At 45.9% G+C, this 19,829-nt stretch overlaps 1 protein-coding gene and 1 long non-coding RNA gene across 20 annotated transcripts in view; one reads left to right on the top strand and one right to left on the bottom strand.

Moving 5' to 3' along the window:
* The first annotated feature begins 181 nt into the window (after nt 1-181).
* On the top strand, nt 182-4,557 carry LOC310850651. Of its 2 annotated transcripts, none has more exons than XR_014567403.1 (2): nt 182-364; nt 4,150-4,557. It is a non-coding gene; the product is annotated as an uncharacterized lncRNA (long non-coding RNA). The 2 variants fall into 2 exon arrangements; XR_014567404.1 differs by lacking the exon at nt 182-364 and adding an exon at nt 371-1,802.
* Nucleotides 4,396-19,829, bottom strand: part of RIPOR1 (RHO family interacting cell polarization regulator 1) — a 97,513-nt gene continuing 82,079 nt past the window's right edge. For 11 of the 18 annotated variants that reach the window (XM_083752228.1, XM_083752226.1, XM_083752214.1 and 8 more), the window contains 10 exons: nt 17,097-17,798; nt 15,848-15,963; nt 13,496-13,676; nt 12,522-12,657; nt 11,667-11,828; nt 10,406-10,564; nt 9,341-9,537; nt 8,588-8,671; nt 8,010-8,100; nt 4,396-5,411 (listed from right to left, as the gene is read on the bottom strand). In XM_083752228.1, coding sequence (XP_083608354.1) covers nt 5,314-5,411; nt 8,010-8,100; nt 8,588-8,671; nt 9,341-9,537; nt 10,406-10,564; nt 11,667-11,828; nt 12,522-12,657; nt 13,496-13,676; nt 15,848-15,963; nt 17,097-17,798 — 1,926 coding nt within the window. In that variant the 3' untranslated portion in view covers nt 4,396-5,313. Of the gene's footprint in view, nt 5,412-7,344; nt 7,409-8,009; nt 8,101-8,587; nt 8,672-9,340; nt 9,538-10,405; nt 10,565-11,666; nt 11,829-12,521; nt 12,658-13,495; nt 13,677-15,847; nt 15,964-17,096; nt 17,799-19,829 lie in introns of all 18 variants that reach the window. The other 7 variants (XM_083752219.1, XM_083752217.1, XM_083752225.1 and 4 more) reach the window with 1 other exon arrangement.

Below are 19,829 nucleotides of genomic sequence, written 5' to 3'. Positions count from 1 at the left end.
CGAAGCCGAGCGAAGGGAGGAGGGAGCGGGAGAAGCGGCCGCGCGGAGCACCATGGGAGGAGCCGCTGGGCGCCAACTTCAAATAGAGGACCTAGAAGGGCCGCGGCGGACGTGAGGGCGGGTGGCGCTGTGACGTCACGCGCGGCCTGGGCCGAGGGTGCAGAGCACTTGCACGTTGCAAGCGCGGGCAATGGGATTGGTTCCGCGGTGTGGCGCCCTCTTGAGGTGACGTTTGCCCTGTTGCCACCTGCCGAGAAGGGAAAATCTCTGTCAACGGGCGGGGGTGTCACGGACGTCGTGTTAGTATAATCAGGAGCAAATTGGTGCAAACGTGTCCAAAACCAAAACAGGCGAGCTTGGATATGTAAGTTAACTGCAGCTTGTCAGAGGCAGTTTGTGATTGCACACCTTTGCCTCAAAATAGAGATGCCACTTATTTTTATATTAGAATTAAACCTTTAACAATCCCTTAGTAGGCAGAAATTCAACAGGCAAAGCTGCCACCTGTCAGTGTACAGTGGTATCTCGATGCATATCTGTGGTGAGAAATATTACTGTCCTTTTTAATTTGATGCACAGCCATTAAAGCCCTGATACCCAAAAGAGCGGGGTGGTGGTGGGATCTACAGTCTTTTAAATCTTTTAAAATTTTAAAGATTTACAATCTTTAAAAGTAATGGGGATGTTTGCTTTTCAAATCTCATTTGTCTTACTTGAAAGACACAGTAATCAGGTAAATTGACCCTAACTAGGGAAAGGATCACAACAGGTGGGTTGATGTCCTTTCAAAGTCCATACAGTATTTGTTGCCGTACCTGGAATGTAGGTAAACTAACTGCAACCCATCCCAGTTCTTAGTGAAGGATTCCCACCCCTCTTCAAATATCTAAGAGGAGAGCAGTTTGTAGTTGAAAGTGATTACCAGAAATTCAGCAGAAAACATATTAAAGAGATTTGCTAGTGTCCCATTCCACATTCAGGCAGTTTAGATTTTACTTTAAAATGGTGCTTGGTTTCTAAAATGGGAAGTAGCTCTGTCTAGAACCCCCTTACCTGTCCTTATGGAGCCAGTGGATTATAGTTATTCAGGGTGTTCCTTGCTGCATATGTAACATGAATGTAGCGACTATATGTTTGGTGGTTGTTTTTAAATACATTTCTTCTACTTTAATAGTATTTATATACCTCCCCTCACCACAAAATATCCTCTATATATCTCTAATCCCTATTCTTTAATTAATCCTAGTTCTTTAATTGGAGCTGTGGTAATTTTTGTGGCCTTGCAGCAGAAGATGCCATCTTGAAGGGAAACAGCGTTTTCTACAAAAGAACAGTTCTCTCCTAGAAGAAATCAACATTTTTTTTATTAATTACATTTATATACCCCCTTTATCTTCCAAGAATCTGAAGGTGGTGTTCCAAGAATCTGAGGGTGGTACTCTTCTCCATTTCATCCTCCCAAAAACCCTGTGAGGTAGCTTAGGCTGAGAGGCAATGACTGGCCCAAGGTCACCAGTGAGCTTCATGACTTTCACTATGCATCTGTCACCTTCTTCCTCTCTTGGCAAAAAGAGGACGACTATGTCTGGGTCCAACCCTTTATCTCCAGTTTCAGGACAACCATCAGGGTCCCAACATCACTGATACCTGCCCTGAGTTCCCCTTTATTTTTTGTGGGCCAACACAACACCCCTGACAAAGTGCTGTCACAAGGTATTGAAGGAAATTAACATGGTAGCTAGTCCCTGCCATCCAGCATTGCTGAAAGCATCACTGTTGCTTCAGCCAACCATTACTAACAGGTATGCCTGCTAGGGCATATTGACGGGGGTGGGGCGGGCACTAGAATGAACAATGCATAGGACCACCCCTAACTGGGGCTGGCCCTTTCCAGTTTCCTCTCAAACGACAGCTTCAGGGAAACCTCCCCACTTCCATCTGCTTACACCAGCTAAAAACAGCTAGGGAAGGATTTACCGGTAATGCTGAGCATAGGCAGTGATCCTCCATAAACCTGCTGCCCAAGAAACCCCCAAACATCTATTTGCTGTGTGGCCATTTTACTCTTGGTGGACCTCATGGGAAGCATGACTCAATGCTTCCCACTAGAAAACCAGACAGCAGCAATGATAGATGTTGGAAATCGTTTGCCTTGTATGAATTTTCTCAGGCTTTGCAGGTGGCCTGTGGGTACTTTAACAATCCCCTAGTTAACAGGGTAGCAATGTTAGCAGATTGTGTGCTCTCTCTCTCTCGAAAGGTATTTTATTCTTTGTATGGGAGAGGCAGGTACAAGTACAGCTGAACATATGCAGCTTACACTGATTTTTCCTACATCACAACTTTATGTGGGCAGTGGGTAAATAAATGGAGAGCAGAGAAAACACACTGCAAAAAGATCTTTTTTTGGCCTTCCATTTTGCTTATTGGGCTCTGGGAAGGTTACATGAGGGCCCTAGGCCTTGCACATCCTTCCCAGAGGGCAGTAAGTGAGGTCAAGGGCAAGGCTGCTATAGACAGGGATGGTCATGGGGAGAGCAGTTCCAGAGGTTCCTGGCTTTATACTATTTTGCATTTGCATGTGGACCCCTGAAACCAAACCCTCATATAAGCTGCGAGTTACCTCTACACAATCACAGGAACTTCCACCTGAAGTGGTATAGTCCAGACACTAGACCTAATTCAAAAGTTATGCATTTCATCTTAGTGGCAGGCTAGGGAAGCAGCTTAGGGCACTTTCAATGCATTTTAGTGAAGTACCCATGTGGAAACGAAACCCAGGGATGTGCCAACAAGAAACTCCAACGAAACAATTATACAGGGCAAATAGCTGGGTCTTTCGCAGGAGTGAAGTATTCTTCATCAGGGAGAGGGAGACTGTGGCCCTCCAGGTGTTAGATGGCTAAATGCCCTCTGCTATGATAGTCTAGCAACCTCTGGAAGTACAGGGGTTCCACATCTCTATGCTAAAGGGATTCATTCAAGCTGAGGATCTCAAGACACATCATTTTGATGTCACAAGCCAAGGAAGAATTAATTTAGGAACAACCTTGGTTTTAATTTACTTTACATCCATATACCCTTGGGCTTTCCTCAATAAATAGCTCATTTTGCCCAGTGACTCTAGGTTAATGTAAGTCGGACATGTTTATGCTAGTTTCTGGGTGTAGGAGCTTTTTGGAGTCACAAGTGGTACAGGGAAATTCATGGGCACATGCATATTTTTATAAGCGCATTTACCTAACCTGTATTTATCCACTTTCAAAATGCATTTTCTGTTCTTACCTAACAGCCTATATGCAGCTCTCATTCAGGCATTGATTCAAAAACACTGCGGCATCAAGTGCTCCCAGACAACTGGAGGAACGTTTTTATTTTCTTACAGTCAAACTAAATGAGATTCTATCCACACAGTTTACAACTGTGTTACTTAAAAATAAAAAAGTAAATGGCAGACATAAGTCCCATGACTTGGAGAAATGTGGAGGCTTTAGCCCTTTGCCCTCCCCCTATATTTCTGATCCATACTGGGGAGGGGGGCACATACCTGCATTTAAATGTAAAAAAATGTGAATTATGTTGCATCTTGTTCAGCACCTTTGCTTCTATTCAAGTTGCAGACACATTGAGCTAATGTTTTCAGAAGACATCCCCAAAGAATTCTCAGCCTAGCTTGTCTCAAGAATCACCTTTCTCCATATGAAACTTGTCTTAACATCTTTGTCTTCTGATGCCCTGCTCTACGTTCCCTCACCACCACAGGGCCTTTTCAGATCTGGAATAACATGTCAAGGGGGTTCACCTGCCCCCTTTGTTGTTTCCTTTCAGATAGGCAGGAAAGACATATTTCAGTGAACTTTTTCAGATTACTCTCCTTGAATTTCATCTTCCCGTTAACTTTTTAGTGTTTTACACTACAATCCTATACCTACCTAAATGAGTGTAAGCTGTCTTGAATGCTTACTTTTGACTAAAATATGTAGGATTGCACTGTTAATATCTTTAAGATTGTTAGTTTGGCAGCTTGCTTTTGCTGCTGTGTTGATTTATATCTATCTATAATATTCAGAGAACCTTATTTAACAAGGCAGGGTATGAATATTGAAAATCAATGAATAATGGTTTCCATTTCTATTTTCTGTACTGCAGGAAGGACAAGGATGACTTGTTGCCTGTGGTCTTCAGCGTTCCCCTTTCACTTCTGGAAAGAAGCTCAGTCCATCTTCCTTTTTATTTCACCACCTGTAAAACCACTGAAAAACTTCAATGCTGTACTTTGTTGACTTGAGTTACCTAAGGTGTTTTTGACCACTTGAGGTTTCACAACACCTCGCTCCTTCCCAGTTTGGTTAGGGAAACTCCACAGCAGCAGTCACAAAATGATGTACACCCAACTCACTTGCTCAAACTTCTTTTTATTTCAGGCTTAAAGTCAAAATTAGCCAAACCTCTTGATAATTACATTATATATATTTATATATCTATGTAGATATACAGATAAAATTATAGAGATTTTATAGAAAAGACTTTTTGCTTTTGTCTGCAACCTCCCTCCCCCCCAAAAAATGTGTAAATAAAAATAATAAAATAGCCAAAGAAGTGGCAGCGTTTGTCTATCCATGTTGCTTCCATCTGCCACAGCACCACTGTTAAAAACAATCAGTCCTTTCTTCCTCCTCCACTGGGAGGTGGGAAACTCCCTCCTGTAATTGTTGTGCACTTTCTTTCCCTCCACCTCTCAGAACCGAGAGAAGAGTTTGCAGCTCCTCAGTAGCAGAATATACCTGGTCCCAATTTCCTGCAGTATTCACAGTCCCAGAGGGTGGAGGACATGGGCAAGCTAAGAACAAGTTGAACACTAAGTGGGACTTCAAGAACACACAAAAATTCTTCCAAGTTTGTCTCAAATGGGAGATGGCTTTAGCAACTGAGACTTTCTGCTATGGCCATAATGCTCAGCTGTTGTTTTTCTCCAAAATGTGGCGTATTGATCCTGGCAAATGGCAGAGAGCCATACTCAATCCCTCAGCTCCGTGGGCTCCTGTAGGGAAAAAAACAAGCGGATTTCTCAGTGTCTTGTACTCATGTTAGTTCCATGAGTGAAGCAGCCATTGGGTCTAGGAAAAGGCATCCTCCACATAAGACAGTGTGTGGGTGATGCTAATACTGCAGTGTGTGCATGCGCTTAGGGGCAAAGAGCTGCCCAGTCTATGGCACACTAGTCTGACCCCAGTCTGTGTGACTTGGTTGAAGTTCTGTGGCATGCAAAGTCGGTCCCAAAAGGATCTGGCTGGTCAGTTTGTGTGGCGCCCTTCAGAACGCAGTGCTGGCCATGCTCCCCGGGGCAAAGATTCGGGGCAAACTGTCAAGAGACTCTTCAAGACGTCGATGAGCAGATTTCCCATCTTCTCCTGCAAGCAGATAAAGCAATCAGCTGTTAATTACGATATTATTTGCCCCCAGCCTATGGTCAGACCATAAAATTTCCCTGTCATCTTCCTTAGCAACACACTGGCCTGAAAATGGGTGATTCCCTCCCCCACCCAATTTCATAAAACTTCATTGCTTGGCTGCCTTTAGGGTGATCCAACCAGCTGTGTGGCCATCTATAAGACTACACTTCCAAAATTAATGTATGGTCAATATTGTTTGCTGATGATGGTCCATTCATATTTTCTTGAATGTGAACCCAATTCCCCAATCAAACAATGAAGACTGATGAGGCTGACAAGAATTTACCCTTGTAGGAATGGTCAGTTGATACATCTGAAGAGGTCATTTAGTAGCTTTTGAACACCGTTGGTTTCCAGGTGCCCTTTTCTGTCCATCAGTCAGTCATTTAACAATTGTCCTGCTTCCTCTGCATGTTCAAATTGGCGCATGACTGCACTATTCTATTTGAATTTGCCCTTCATTTTGTACCTGTGCTGATCTTTGCTTGTTTGCAGTACTTTAGAACTTGTAAATAAATACCCTCTGCAACAGGCATGCTGATTTAAGCAGAACTTGAAAGGGAACATAAGAAGAGCCTGCTAGATCAGGTCAATGACTCATGTAGCTCAGTATCCTGTTTTTACAGTGGCCAACCAGATGCCCATTAGAAGCTCCACAAGCAGGACCTGATTGCAACAGGTCCCCCCAATCAGGCACCTGGATCAACAGTTTTTGTGGCATTGCAACTGCTGGCAATCCCCTCCTGCTGCACTTTGATGGTCTGCTAGTGGGTCTTTTAAATTATTAAAAACTATTGTCCAGATTCCATTTCATTTTAGAAGATTTACAGGGTGCCATGCCAGATCCTGTGGATCTCACCCCACTCCATAACAAATACAACCAGCTCTGTGCCAGTGCTGACTCCTGGGCTCCTAGTTTCTAGTGATAACGGTTGGTGTGTGTTCAAGCTTCCCCCTGAAACCTATCTTCCCAATCTGGGGCCTGCAGTTGCAGCATATGAACAGTAGGGGAAGCCAAGGGTGTAGGCAGAAGCTCTCGAGAGATGCTGTGAAGGATGTCCTGCTGCTCAGTGAAGGGTGTGCTTGGCCTTGTAACTGGCTAATGTAGGGATGGGGGCAAGAGGCCTTTACACCCACCATTGGTAGAAAGCCCCAGGGTGCAATTCAAAGAAATATGCCCTATGACAAGAATGTTGTCATTCTTGACAACATAGATACCAACAGGCCATCATCCTAACCTTATAGTTAAACCCCTTTCAGCTCTCAGAAGTTAGTCACCCATCACTAATGGAATGCAGGAGGAGCCTAAATAGTGTGCCTTTGAGAAGCCCTTCATCTTCCAGGTGTTTCGAGCTTCTTAAAAACAGAAGACACCTTTAGCTGGGAAGGCAGGTTTCATTTGGAAGAGATGAACTACATGCTTCTTGTTACCAGGAAGCCTAAAAATAGGGGCATTTTCAGTGCCAAGCCCCTGATCTAAAAGGCCTGTCTGGGTAGGAAAGTGGAACTTGCTTTGCATGCAGAAGATCCCAGGGGTGAGTGCTTGGCATCGCTAGTGGAAAGATCAACAAGTAGGTGGTGGGAAAACCACAGCCAGATACGGGAGAGCCACTGCCGCTCCAGAATAGACAATACTGGGGCAAGATGGACAAGCAGTCTGACCTGGCAGAAGGCAACTTCCTATGTAATTGGATCACAGCCCCTCAACCGGTGTGCCATTCCCTTTGCAACAGTGACAAAGACACAGCCAGAACACAAGCGCACTAGGAGGAGTGAGCTGAGACAAAAGACCTGACAAGATAAAGACCAACAGGGTCCAGGACAAGAGACACCGATAAAGCATGCAGCACAGGGGGAAGGGGGAAGAACGGACTGGCCAACACATCCCAACCTGTGCAGCTGCTGTCATGACCCGGAAGTCTAGTTAGCCAATCAGATGGTTCTCTCAGTGCCATCTAACAAAATGATAAACAACAACTGCTTAGTGCTTTCCACACTCAATGTTTCATATCAACTCTCACTAAGTGAGCAGCAAGGTAGGGCCAAGAGGGTGCTCTGTCCTATGCTGTGGACACTAGCAAGAGATCAAGGAATAGATATGGGGTATTTAAGAGCATAAATCTATGGCCAAACAGGCTAGGAGTTCAGCCTAGCCATCTAGTATAGAGTGAGCACCACATGGAGCCAGACCCCACCCCTCAACAAGCCACAAGGCAGGAGTGGACAACCGGCAGGGTGGGCTGCATATAGCCTTTAGCCTGGTTTCCAAAGCCCTCTGCAACCTACTGGTTTATATTTTTGGAAGAAGTGATCTGTCTCTTTCTGAGTGGCCTGTTGAGTAGCAAGAGGGGGGCGGAGGGAGAAAGAATGAAAAAGGTAGCTCCACCCACCTCAGGCTCTGGCCCTGCACACTGCTGACTTTAGCCCCAATGGATTCCCCAGAGGGAATGTGTCCCTTGATGGTTGTCAACCACTGTCATAAAGGGAGCTGCCTGCCCTGCCCAGGTGAGACAGGAGAGAACTATATCTGAAAACAAGGGAAGGGAAGGCACTCACCACACAGCATTAGGCTCTGTTTGGCTGCCTCTCGTACGGCCTCTTTGTCCGTTTGGCACAAGTACACCAGCTGCTCAATACTCTCCTTGGCCTATTGGAGGGAAATGTAAAAGCAGGTGATGTTATCAAGTTTTAGCTCCTTCTCTAAACAGAACCCCAAAACCCATTCAGAAGACATTCAGAAGACATCTTAAGGCAGCCCTGTTCAGGGAAGTTTTTAACGTGTGATATTTTACTGTATTTTTGGTTTTTATGGAAGCCGCCCAGAGTGGCTGGGGAGGCCCAGCCAGATGGGCGGGGTATAAATAATAAATTATTATTATTATTATTACCCAAAGCTACAAATAAGGTGGAGGACCAATACACAAATACAGGATATCGAAGCCCACTGCAGCCCAGACAGTTGCTCAACCTTGTAGTGGGCAATCACTGGGAAGGCTTCCCTCTCTTCCATACAACAAAGTCTTGTTTTAAATGATCAGGTACAGAGGGTGAGCTACATCCAGAAAACTCCTGAATGTCAGTTAGTAAATATATTAAAAGCAGACCTTTGAGAAAAGCTTCCATCTAGCCCTCACCTTAAGGCAGCCCAGAGCTGCACAGGCTGCAATCCGTGTTTGCACCTCTTCATCCTCCAGCTGCTCAAGGTAACAGACCAGGGCCTGGGAAAGACACATCAGTCAGCCTGCTTGTGCCCCCTTTCTGTACACCACACACCTTTTGTTTCTTGAGACAGATGGGTGCCAACAAACAAAACACCCAACTAAGAAATCAGCAACCAATGACTAATAAAGCACTCTCAGCTACTTCACGAAACTGCAACTCTCAGAGTTCTTCAGGAGGAATCAAGAAAGTTTAACTGCTTCCAACATGCTTTAGCAATCAGTAGTGTACGCGGGTGCACTGTGGGTTAAACCACAGAGCCTAGGACTTGCCAAGCAGAAGGTCGGCGGTTCGAAGCCCCGCGACGGGCTGCGCTCCCATTGCTCAGTCCCTGTTCCTGCCAACCTAGCAGTTCAAAAGCGCGTCAAAGTGCAAGTAGATAAATAGGTACCGCTCTAGTGGGAAGGTAAACGGCGTTTCCGTGTGCTGCTCTGGCTCGCCAGAAGTGGCTTAGTCATGCTGGCCACATGACCCGGAAGCTGTACGCCAGCTCCCTTGGCCCATAAAGCGAGATGATGAGCACCGCAACCCCAGAGTCAGCCACGAATGGACCTAACGGTCAAAGGTCCCTTTACCCTTTACCTTTAGTGTAGCTGCACTTGAAACCAGGCTATCTCCTGATCAATAAATCCCCTCCCAACAACAGGACCAGCACAGTTGATATTTACCCGTTCCCGGAAGCCAGGGTTCTCTGAAAGGTTGCGCAACTGTGCTGACACGGCCCCGACAACCTTGCTGTTTCCTTCGACAAGAAGCAGGCTTAAGGCTTTCAGCCCATCCTTACGAAGCCGGCTCTCAGGAACGCGCTTCAGGGCCTTCAGGACCACATCTTGGTCATCAGAATTCAGGTTCTGTGCTAGCAGCACTACAGTGTGAAGGCAGAACCAGCTCCATGGTTAGCTACATCATTATTTATTTATGAAGTTCATTTACATACTCCTTTTCAGGAATACATCTGGGAAAGCTAAAGACTAGACACAAAGGGTTATTGTATCCACTGTTAGTGCCACTTAGACTCACTGAAATAGATAGACCCCTGGGTCTACTCTTGAGTGAAAGCTGGTTGGCTACAACCCTGAATTTTTTTAATTTAAGCAATCCAAAATTAACGAGTAAATAAACGCATAAAACAAATATATAAATCATTACAGCATTTTAACATTACTGCCATCATGCATATACATTATAACCCAAATTTATAATAGTCAATCTATAATTGATGGAACCTTTATTTTTTCCAGTTTTGACTAACAGTCGTTCTAAATGCAGCAATAAGATGTACAGTATCATCATTTCTCCATCCTCTGCTAATATTAATGATTTAACATAACACAATATTATGGATGGTAATATACATATATCCAGTCATCTTGTACGTTGGTCATTGCTAACTTCAAGTATTCCATAATTTGCAACATTTCCAATAAATGCAAGTTGCATCTGCTTGAACTACAAGCAGGAATTACAATGCCAGCGAGTGGCATTAACTCCTGGGTCACTTTAATAAGATCCCTTTATGTAGCTTTAAAGCAGGCCTCTAATAGGTAGAAGGAATAGCCTCCCCTAAAAATGTCATCCTTGTGATGGGCAGGGTGATGATCGAACCCTTTAAGTGGCATTTGAGCCAAGAGGTATGGTCACATGTGCAAGTCTTCACTTGATATTGCAGCTATCAGGCATCACAACATGCATTTGGGAACCCTCCATGAATCTTCACAAATCACACAACAAACCTTCCTCTGCCAACTCCATGATGTAAGAGTCCAGCGTCAAGACAGGCAGAGCCTCAAAGTGGCTCCAGTATTGGAAAACAGTGATCTGCTCAGCCTGGCAGCTCCCCTGGCGCCTGGGCAGTCTGCGTTGCAGAAACTCCTCCACCAGCTTCACACACACTGTGGCAGGGGAAAAAACACCATCAAGGTGGCTCCCAAATACTTGGTAGATGCACCAATCATATGACAAGGGTCTTGCAACTACACCCAGGCTTCTGAATGGTGCTGGAGGATGGTAGGGACTTGGGAACAGTCCCTGGGAACAAGCTCTGGGGTGGGTTCACTCTTTGGATATGAATAAAGCTTTGAGGAGTTCATTCTGAGTTACACTCATTTTGCCACCACCCTCAACAGTTCAATCATAGTCAAAGATCAACCCCATCAAACAAATCATGGGTCAGTTATACTGTCAGTCTTTAACATATCTCGATACAAAAAATGCTGAACTAAGTCTAAGGCAAAGAACAGCTCAAAGATTCCCTAGGAGTCACTGCTTTATGAAAGTGAATTTTAGGGCATCACAAACGACCCTTGTCCTCTAACCATACCCACCTTCCTCATAAAAGAAGCATAGGAATGGATATTTGGCCCAGAATTCAGCACTCGGGGAACCCCCAGATTCATTCATTAAAAAATCCCAAGCATCTGGACCCCTGACAACATGAAACATGAGCCATGCCTGCTGGAACATAAAGCTGGGAACCAAGTGGAATGAGGAATGCCTGAAAGACACAGGTGTGCTTAGGGGAAGACGTGATAGCCGTCTTCAAATATCTGAAGGGCTGTGACAGAGAAGATGGAACAGGCTTGTTTTCTGTTGCTCCAGAGAGCAGGACTAGTACTAATGGGTGGAAATTGCAAGAAAACACATTTAAGTTAAGTGCTAGGAGAAACTTCCTAAAAGTAAACGTTGCAACAGTGGAACAATTTGCTTTATGAAACTTGGGTTGGGTTAAATAGCTTCCAAGGTACCTTCCAACTGTATGATACTGTGAAATGTCAAAGCCGGCGTGGGATTGAGGAGGACTTCTAGCAGTCAAGGTATTAGCCCCTTGCCCTTCCCAAATCACTAGCTAAAGCATAGATGGTGCACAATGTGCAGGTTCATGCTTGAATTGCAAAGAATATAAAAAAGATTGTAGAACGTAAGATGAAATTGGGGGCAGTGGAGATAGAAGTAAAGGATATAGTAAGTACTGTCCTGTGTCCAAGTCACACCCACCTGGATCTGCCAGGCCTTGCTGGCGTTCGTTGATTCGTGCCGCATACTGGGAATTGAGTGTCTGCAGAAATTTTTCTACAGGGCAGGTGTATAGATTAGGCATGACCGCACAGTTGTCCCAGAAGAGCAATACTCCCTCCTTCCATGAAGAAAACTCTAGCACTGAGAGGAGAAAAAGACGACATAGACAGCTTAGACCTCTGGTTATGATAATAACACCAGGAGGAACATTTCCCCCTGAACCAGTCTTACTCTTAGAAACTCCACAAATGTCTCTCTTTCCCTCCCCTGCAAAGTATCCTATACAAATTTACACTGAAAACAGCAGTCAGCAATGCTCTAAAAGTACACTCACCATATTTATGGTCAGCTATACCCATTCCTCTGCAGGATGAGCTCAAGTTGCAAAGGTCTGCAGAAAATGGCTGTCCACAACGCTGATTGGCTAGCAGCTGTAAGGTCAATATCTCCTCCCTTCCCCATTCTCAATTTAGTTTTACAACTCTTTAAAAACTGTTCTTTTAAAGAAAGGGGTTCAGGGAATGTTATATTGAATAAAGACAGACACAATGCTTTAAAAAAACTTTTTTAAATATAAAAAACAAAGCATGGGAGAAAGGGCAAAACTAACAACTATTGCAGGTATAAATGTATCTTACAAAGACTAGGCAGCAGGAAGCCAACCTTACCCTATGGAAGAAAGACAAACAGCCTGGCTGCATGCTTGGTTGTATATTTGCAGACACCCTTTGTAGAATAACAGTTGACTCACTGTATCCTGCAAATAAGTGCCTGTTCCGGCACTGATGTAGCTAACCCCAGATTCATTCCACATCTGTCCTCTTTTTTCCTTACCTTCCTCAGCAGAGCTGGCTGTCCCGGCTCGCTCCTCTGCTAAGCGGCAGACCATCTCCAGGACTTGTGCTTCCCTCGCCAGCCTGTCGAGTGCATACATTTCCCGGCAGCGGAGGGGCCCAAAAGTGCCCAGTTTCTAGGAATCAGATACAAGTGGGAAAGATTCTCAGTGGAGGTGGTCAGTCTCAGCTCATACTGTGCATGGCATATGGGGAATCCTTTTAAGGTAAGGCTACAGTACAAGTAGCTACTCCCCCCCACCCCCCCGGTTAGGTATCATGCACAAGCACAACACAGAAGGGCATCAAAGCTGGGACTCAACAACTTGAGTGATGTCCGACTGACAGGATGGTCAGAAAAGACGAGGAGGAGGAGTTCCAAGGTAAGGGCCAAGTCTCAGGTTCCCTCTAGTGGTGGGGAACTAACTCTAGATGTTGTTGGGTACCAACTCCCATCAGCCCAAGTCAACATGGCCAATGGCCCGGAATGATGGGCATTGTATTCCACCATCATCATCTAGATTTCAGAGTCTTGGTTTTGAATGAGGAAGCCCTAAAAGGCCTGGGACCAGTGTTATTGAAGGACCTCCTTTGGTATCAACCTGCCTATATACTGAGCTAATCTAACAGCGCCTTGCTCCAGGTGTTCCTGCTGGCTGGCTATCAGAGCCTTTTCCATTGTGGAGCCCCAACCATGAAATGCCCTCCTCAAGTTTTTGCCTAGCACCTATTTCTTATGTTTCTTCAAATGGCTTTGCAAAGTTTTAATTCTGGGTGGCTGTTGGGTGTGTTGTTGTTTTTTTAAAAAATGTGCATTTGTATTGTATTTTTATTTGGTTTTATTCCTTATTTTGTTTTTGTTTTTTTAAAAAAGCTCTTGCAAACCCTCCTGATCTTCATTTTTATGCAAGGACAATCATCTTGCACAATGAAAGACATAGCCAATTATTCACTGAAACCTCACTGTGAACTCACCAGCAGCAAGCAATTGCAATGGTTCAAGTGTAGGACCAAGGCCCTGTCAAGGAACTCGTTGCCAGTGCTCATGGGCTCTGAGCCACCCTCTGAGCTTAAGCACCCAGCTGTGTCTTCAGTAACAGCCTCGCTGGTTCCTGGTACCCTGCCCAGGGGTGCAGGCTGTGCACTGCTAGTCTTCCTGTGAAAAGAGCCAGCAGGGAAGATATTAGCAGGGATCCAGTCCTTTGCAAGCCCAACTTTCTTCACTCTGTCAACCCCTGAACATTGGAATGCATTGCAAGTATGATTTGGCTTGTCCCAGCATCCATGTAACACCAAAAAGCTCCTGAACAGGTCTGAATTAGGACTGTGATATCTATTTAATTAACCGGCAAAATCAAATATATAACAAACTTTAATCAACTCCCCGTTAATCTGGCATAAGTTTTTTCTGAAAATGAGAACATATACTTCTTGCCTCACAAACGTTTACCCAACATGCAAATTTAATGGAGTAACACAAATCAATCCATTGACTTTAAACCCTCTTCCGTTATCATATCCCTAACTGGGTTACAGATCTAGTCGAGTGAGCACTGCAACTTCGACTGCCAGTGTCTCAACAGAGCACTCCCGAACACTTTTATCCACTTTGTGCTCCAAGACATTTACACTCCCCTTTTTGCAATGGTCTACTTTTCTACACTTGACCAAACTGCGGGAGGCAGTGGAGGACAGAGGTGCCTGGCGTTCTCTGGTCCATGGGGTCACGAAGAGTCAGACACGACTAAACGACTAAACAACAACAACTTTTCTACAGAGAAAGAAGAGGCTGGAAGAGAACAGATTCCTGCTGGCAATATCCAGGGCTGGCCGCTGAGTGGCACTGTTGCAGCACAGCCTGCTGGAATTCACCTGTCAGGCCAGGCTCATTTCCGGCAGCTGCATCGGCACTGTGGGAAAAGTCCATCTGGGTCTCTTAGCGTGCCAAGCAGAGACATTAGCCTGGAGCAAACACAGAGCCCCAGCCAGACAAGGGAGCCACTAAGAATCCAAACTATCCCTGAACTGTGGGCCTGTTTATAAAAAACAGCTATCCTGAGATAAAGACCTCTGAGCTCCCTTCAAGTTCTGGTACAGGGAGAGGATACACAAATAAACTGGAGGAGAGTCAACAGCCGTAGGCTGCTTCATCCTAACTTAAGCTGAGCATTGCCAACTGGCAGGCCAATGAATCAGTGTTATCTGGCCCACCTTTAATCAAGGTGGGGTTTTTTTTAATAAAAAAGTAGTAGTAATATTCATACAAATAAAAAAAAAGAATAGGTTGAAAAAGCTGAATATATTTCCATTCTACGTCCACATTGGACTTTCTGTACAATGCTCCCGGTTATGCCTGAATACAGAAGTTTGTTCATTATGAAGGAAAAGGCTGCAGCTCAGCTGTGATGCACTTGAACGCAGGAGGTTCCTGAAGAACTGCTGCCAATCAGCAAAGACAATACAAAGAAAGTTGGAACAAGGGTCCGACTTTGTGTGAGGCACCTTCCAATGCTCCTATGAAGCTTTTACCATGTTAAGGGTCACCAGTGCTATCAGAGGACTTGACCGCCCACGCTGGATTTGGAGAGTGTGAGAGAAAATATACTTTTAGGCCACAACTGGAGAAGATAGGGCTCTTTGAGACTACAGAAGCTGGTCAACCTGATTAAAGCTACAGTAAGGGTGTTATTTGATAGCCAGAATTTGCAGTTTGTCGTCTCATCAAAGATGGTTAAACAAAGGGGTGTTGTGGGAGAAACACTTTTGTGTACTTTAGTGCCATAATAAACCTGTTAGTATTTTAAGGTGCCTTAGTATATTTGTTGTTTTTGCTGCTACAGAGGAAGAAGGTGACCTCCCCAGAATTCCTTGTTCCTGTAAGACAGCTGCTCTTCCAGGATAACCACCTGGGACAAAATTGTGGCACCTCAGTAGTGTGAGGAAGCTCCAGGGCAGGCACATGCTAGCCAAGAATGTTAAAAGCTTGCAGGCTCCTGTTGTTCAGGAATGGGAAGCCTGTGCCCTCCAAAGGTACTTGCATTCCAGTTTCCAAACTGCTCTGGCCAATGGTCTGGGATGATGGCAGCTGTAGTCCAGCAGGAACCGGAATGCCACACCTTCTTCAGTTAACACCTCATCATTTTGGGATGAGGAGTTTTCTAATTTTGCCCCTTTGCATTGCAAGCCTCCAATCACTTTTTGCTATAAAACTGAATATTACTTTGTCCCCACTTCTCATACAGATCAGAATCCCAACATGCTGGGGTTCCGCTTATGCCCACTCAGCCTACACTGAGTCCCCTAGCAACCTGTCCCATCCTCACTCACCCGTCATCATCTGAATCTTCTGTATCAGAAGCATTGAGGAAGCTGAAACTCTCCAGAGCGTGCTCTACCGTGAGGCTGGTGCTGGAGGCCCGGCTCAGGCACACACCCTGCTTTTGCTGTGGGATGAGGGGAAAGAAAACAAGTATCACTTTGTCTACTCTGGCAGCTGTTTCCTGTGTCTGCCAGCAAAACACTCTGGGCCATGAGAGCAAGCCCTGATCACCTGTGCTTCCGTGGTTGCAGCCGCTGTAGCTTCGAGAAGCGAGAAACTCTGAACAATTTCTAAGGGGAAAGTTGTAGGGAGGGGACATCTTCTAATCTCATAGGTATAAAAGCATAAGAAAAATGTCAAAAGCAATATTTGGGCAATAGCGTTTATCAGAACCACCAAAATGTCACAAAACTTGTGTGCAAGCTTTTAAGTTCTCCAGAACTCTTTTAACAGGCTAGATGGTAAACAAAGCTGGCTGGCCCAGGGGTGGGGGAGAAAGGGAGGGGGAACTTGGCTGAGAGTGAAGCCAGGGAACCTCCATCTGATCTCCACAGATGGAATGTGAAAGGAGGTGGCAGACATTCAGACTCATTTTCCTCAGGTGCCATGCATCTTTCAAGTTGCACTTAACGATGCTGGGAAGTAGGAACATACCATATTTTTTTTGCTTCTATATGTAAGGCAGAATTTGGCTTCTATGTGTATCTGTTTGTGGGCTGAGTGTTGGATTCTGTCAGTCAGGATGCGCCTTGGCAAAAGGATGAAAAAGGAAGGGACCCCGGACTCTAAAGGTGCTTCAAAAACTGTTGTTACTTTTCGGGGGGGGGGTGTTCTTGTTTTATTATACTGTATTGTAGCTCTGCTTTATATTACATTGCAATGGATTTTATTACATTGTAGTTTCTCTGTTTTCTTTTTGTTATATACACATATTGCTATTTTGTTAACTGCTTATGTGCATCTGCAACAGTAACTTCACCAGACAGGGTGGGAACACTAGAAAGGATTTGCAGTGGTCAGGGAGCGAGGCTTCAGGGGTCCAACAAATTATTCTTTTGTTCTTCCCTATGGTTGGCACAAATTATGCAAACAACAACAAGCAAATATGCACAAAGTGAGGTTTGTTTGCACAATTCACACAAGTTCCAGAATTCAGAAAAGTTTGGTTAAAACATTTTATTTCAGCTCTAAATATACACAGATTCAGGGATGCTGTCCTTCCCCCAGCCATGGTCTTCTTCACCCCCTCTCACTCACCAAGAGAATCTCCTCTAGGTGCTTGAGCTCCTGCTCCAAGGTCTGCAGCTCAGGGAACTGGCCTCGGTAGTCATCTAGAGCAGAGGCCAGTGAGTTGATGGCCTCCTCCAGCCCACAGTCCACAGGCTTGGGCTTTGGTGGCTCCAAGAGTCCCACTGGCTGAAGCTCCTTTGGGACCGGCAGGCTCAATGAAAGCTTGGGCTGTTCAACCTCTTGGGCTTGGGAGGCTGTGTCCTCACTCCCTTCTACAGTGGGAGTGGCCCTGTCAGGCTCAATCTCCTGTTCTCCAGCCTCTAGGATCTGAGTGTCCAGCACTGAGCCTGCACTTTGGGGCAAGGAGTTCGTTTCCAGCGGAGGCAGGTCCCTGGGACTGGAGTCTCTGGGGACAGTGCACTCCTTTTCCTCTGCCAATGGCAGGTCCACACTAGCTTCGCTGATCTGACTAAGAGTCCGAGCATAGGGCACATGTCCGTTAGCCACAGCCACCTCCTCGCGAATGGCTGGTGGCTCTTTGTCCTCGGGTTGCGTAAAGGCAATTTCTATGGCTGGCGGAGTTGCCTGTACTGCAGGTTGCACAATAGGCCTGGGCAGTGTATGGCGGGCACTTCCAGACAGCTGTGGGCTAGAGGAATCATCCGAAGACTCTGAAGAGATGGACCAGGCTGCCCCATTCTCAAGCTCCTCCTGCTGCCGTAACATGTTCTGGAAAGAATGCAGCATAGATGAGACATGAGGGATGCACTGAGCATAGTGCATGTGTGAAAGCATGGAAACATCTGTCACTGCCTACACCCCTGCATAAACACCATCACTTCCTTCCACCACCCCCACCACTCCTTTACTCTTCAGGCTCACTGAAGTTTCCTTATTTGTGCCCCTTGACCCCCTGATAAGCTCCATTGTTATACCAGGCTGCAACTGAGCTCCCACTCTCTTCACTTGGCCAGCAACAGACACTTGGGAGATTGTGCCCTTTGGGTGGAAAGATGCTGGATATCAGAGAGACTGCAACTTTGGTAGGAGCAGGAAGCGCAAAATGTTGGTCATCATTTTGCGGCTCGGCTCCCCACTGGAGAAGACAGCTTGCCCAGGATGTGTGATGCTGCATCTCTTCCAGACAAAAGCAAGTCTCTGCTTCAAGTCTCAACAGTCTTGGAGACAAGACTCCAGGGCAGCAGCCCAGCTACTTGTGGGCAGTTAAATCAACCTCCCTTGCAAGTGGGGTTGGATCTAGAGCTGGCCAGGAGGGCCATCATTCCTAGTTCATGTTCTTGGTTTGCTGTCCTGTTCTTGGTTTGCTGTGACAACTCAAGGTGCCCTCGACAAGATGGCAAGGTACCTGAGAAACATTTCAGCCCCTAACCATTCTCTAACAGGCTGCTTGGAGGAATACTGGCTTCCAGCCCTCCAGCCCAACCCTTTCTATTCAAAGCCCTTTGTACTTCTTTACATAGCTTCCACCACTCCTCCATACATCCACCACCCATGGATAAGGGCAGGGATTGCAGCCAAGATGAGACACACGAGTGATTTGTTTGTTTGCCAGGTCCCAGCACTGAGCCACATGTCACAAATCACATGGCAAATTATATGCCAATTCTCTGCTAATCTTTGTGGCAGACAAGGAGGAAATCACTGTTTATTTCAGGTAGCACCCCAGACGAAGGAATGTTGCACAATTCCCTGAAGGTTACATTTCCTCCTTTCTTGAGATACCTGCTCCAGTTTGGAAATACCACAAATTACACAGAGGAACACGGGAAGCCACCTCATGCTGAGTCAAACCAATAGTCCATCTAGCTCAGTATTGTCTACACTTACTGCTAGCATCTTGCCAGGGATAAGGGACATTCCCAGCTGTACCTGGAGCTGCAAGGAACTGAACCTGGTACATTCTCTGGGCAAAGCATCTGAATTACCACTGAGCTACAGCCCGTACACACACACACACACACACACACACACGTCAGCTTGGGAGGCCTAGAGCAGGGAGGGGAAACCTGTCATCCTCCACATGTTCAACTCCCATCATAATTTACCATTTGCAATGCTGGCTGGGGATGATGAGAGTTGGAGTTCATCATCATCAACTGGAAGGTCAAAGGTTCCTCAATTCCTGGCCTACAGGGAGGCAGCTCTTCCTCAGCCACCAAATCCACCAGAAGGCAGCCATATGATGAATATGGGCAGCACATAGAAGGCTGGTATATTACAGAAGGCAAACTGGTGTGAGGAAGAAATCTATGACTACAAAAAGCAGGAGACAAAAGCCTGTATGATCCGCACCCTGCATTCAGGGGCAGCACAAGGAAGCACACGATAGCCACAAAACACCACAATCTGGGAAGACAGAGGAAGTCCACTGCTCACTACTGCAAAGCGGCAGAGGGAAGGGGAAGATTCTGCAGTGAATCCACTTGTCTTATTCACAGCTCTGATTCAGGCCTTGAAACAGGAACCACAGACTAGCACACGGGAGACAGAGCACAGCTACATCTACATCAGGTGACTAGGTTAAGCTACAGGGCCAGCACTTACACAGCCCCGAGTTGCCCTTGTGCCGAGCTGCACTGAGGAGACGTCGCTGCATGAGCAGCTCCGCGGCAGCCTCTCTAGGAAAGTCTCCCGGAAGATGTCCAACAAGGCCCACCTGTGCTTGTGGGGAGCCTCCCGTGGCAGGCTCTTGAGCGGAGAAAGAGGCAACGGTCAGCACCAAGGGCTTAGCTCCATTAC

This window comes from Podarcis gaigeae (genome assembly GCF_964106915.1).
Source record: "Podarcis gaigeae genome assembly, chromosome: 8".
Taxonomy (NCBI): domain Eukaryota; kingdom Metazoa; phylum Chordata; class Lepidosauria; order Squamata; family Lacertidae; genus Podarcis; species Podarcis gaigeae.
Note: the sequence above shows the minus strand (reverse complement) of the source record. Positions and strands in the feature narration are given on the sequence as shown.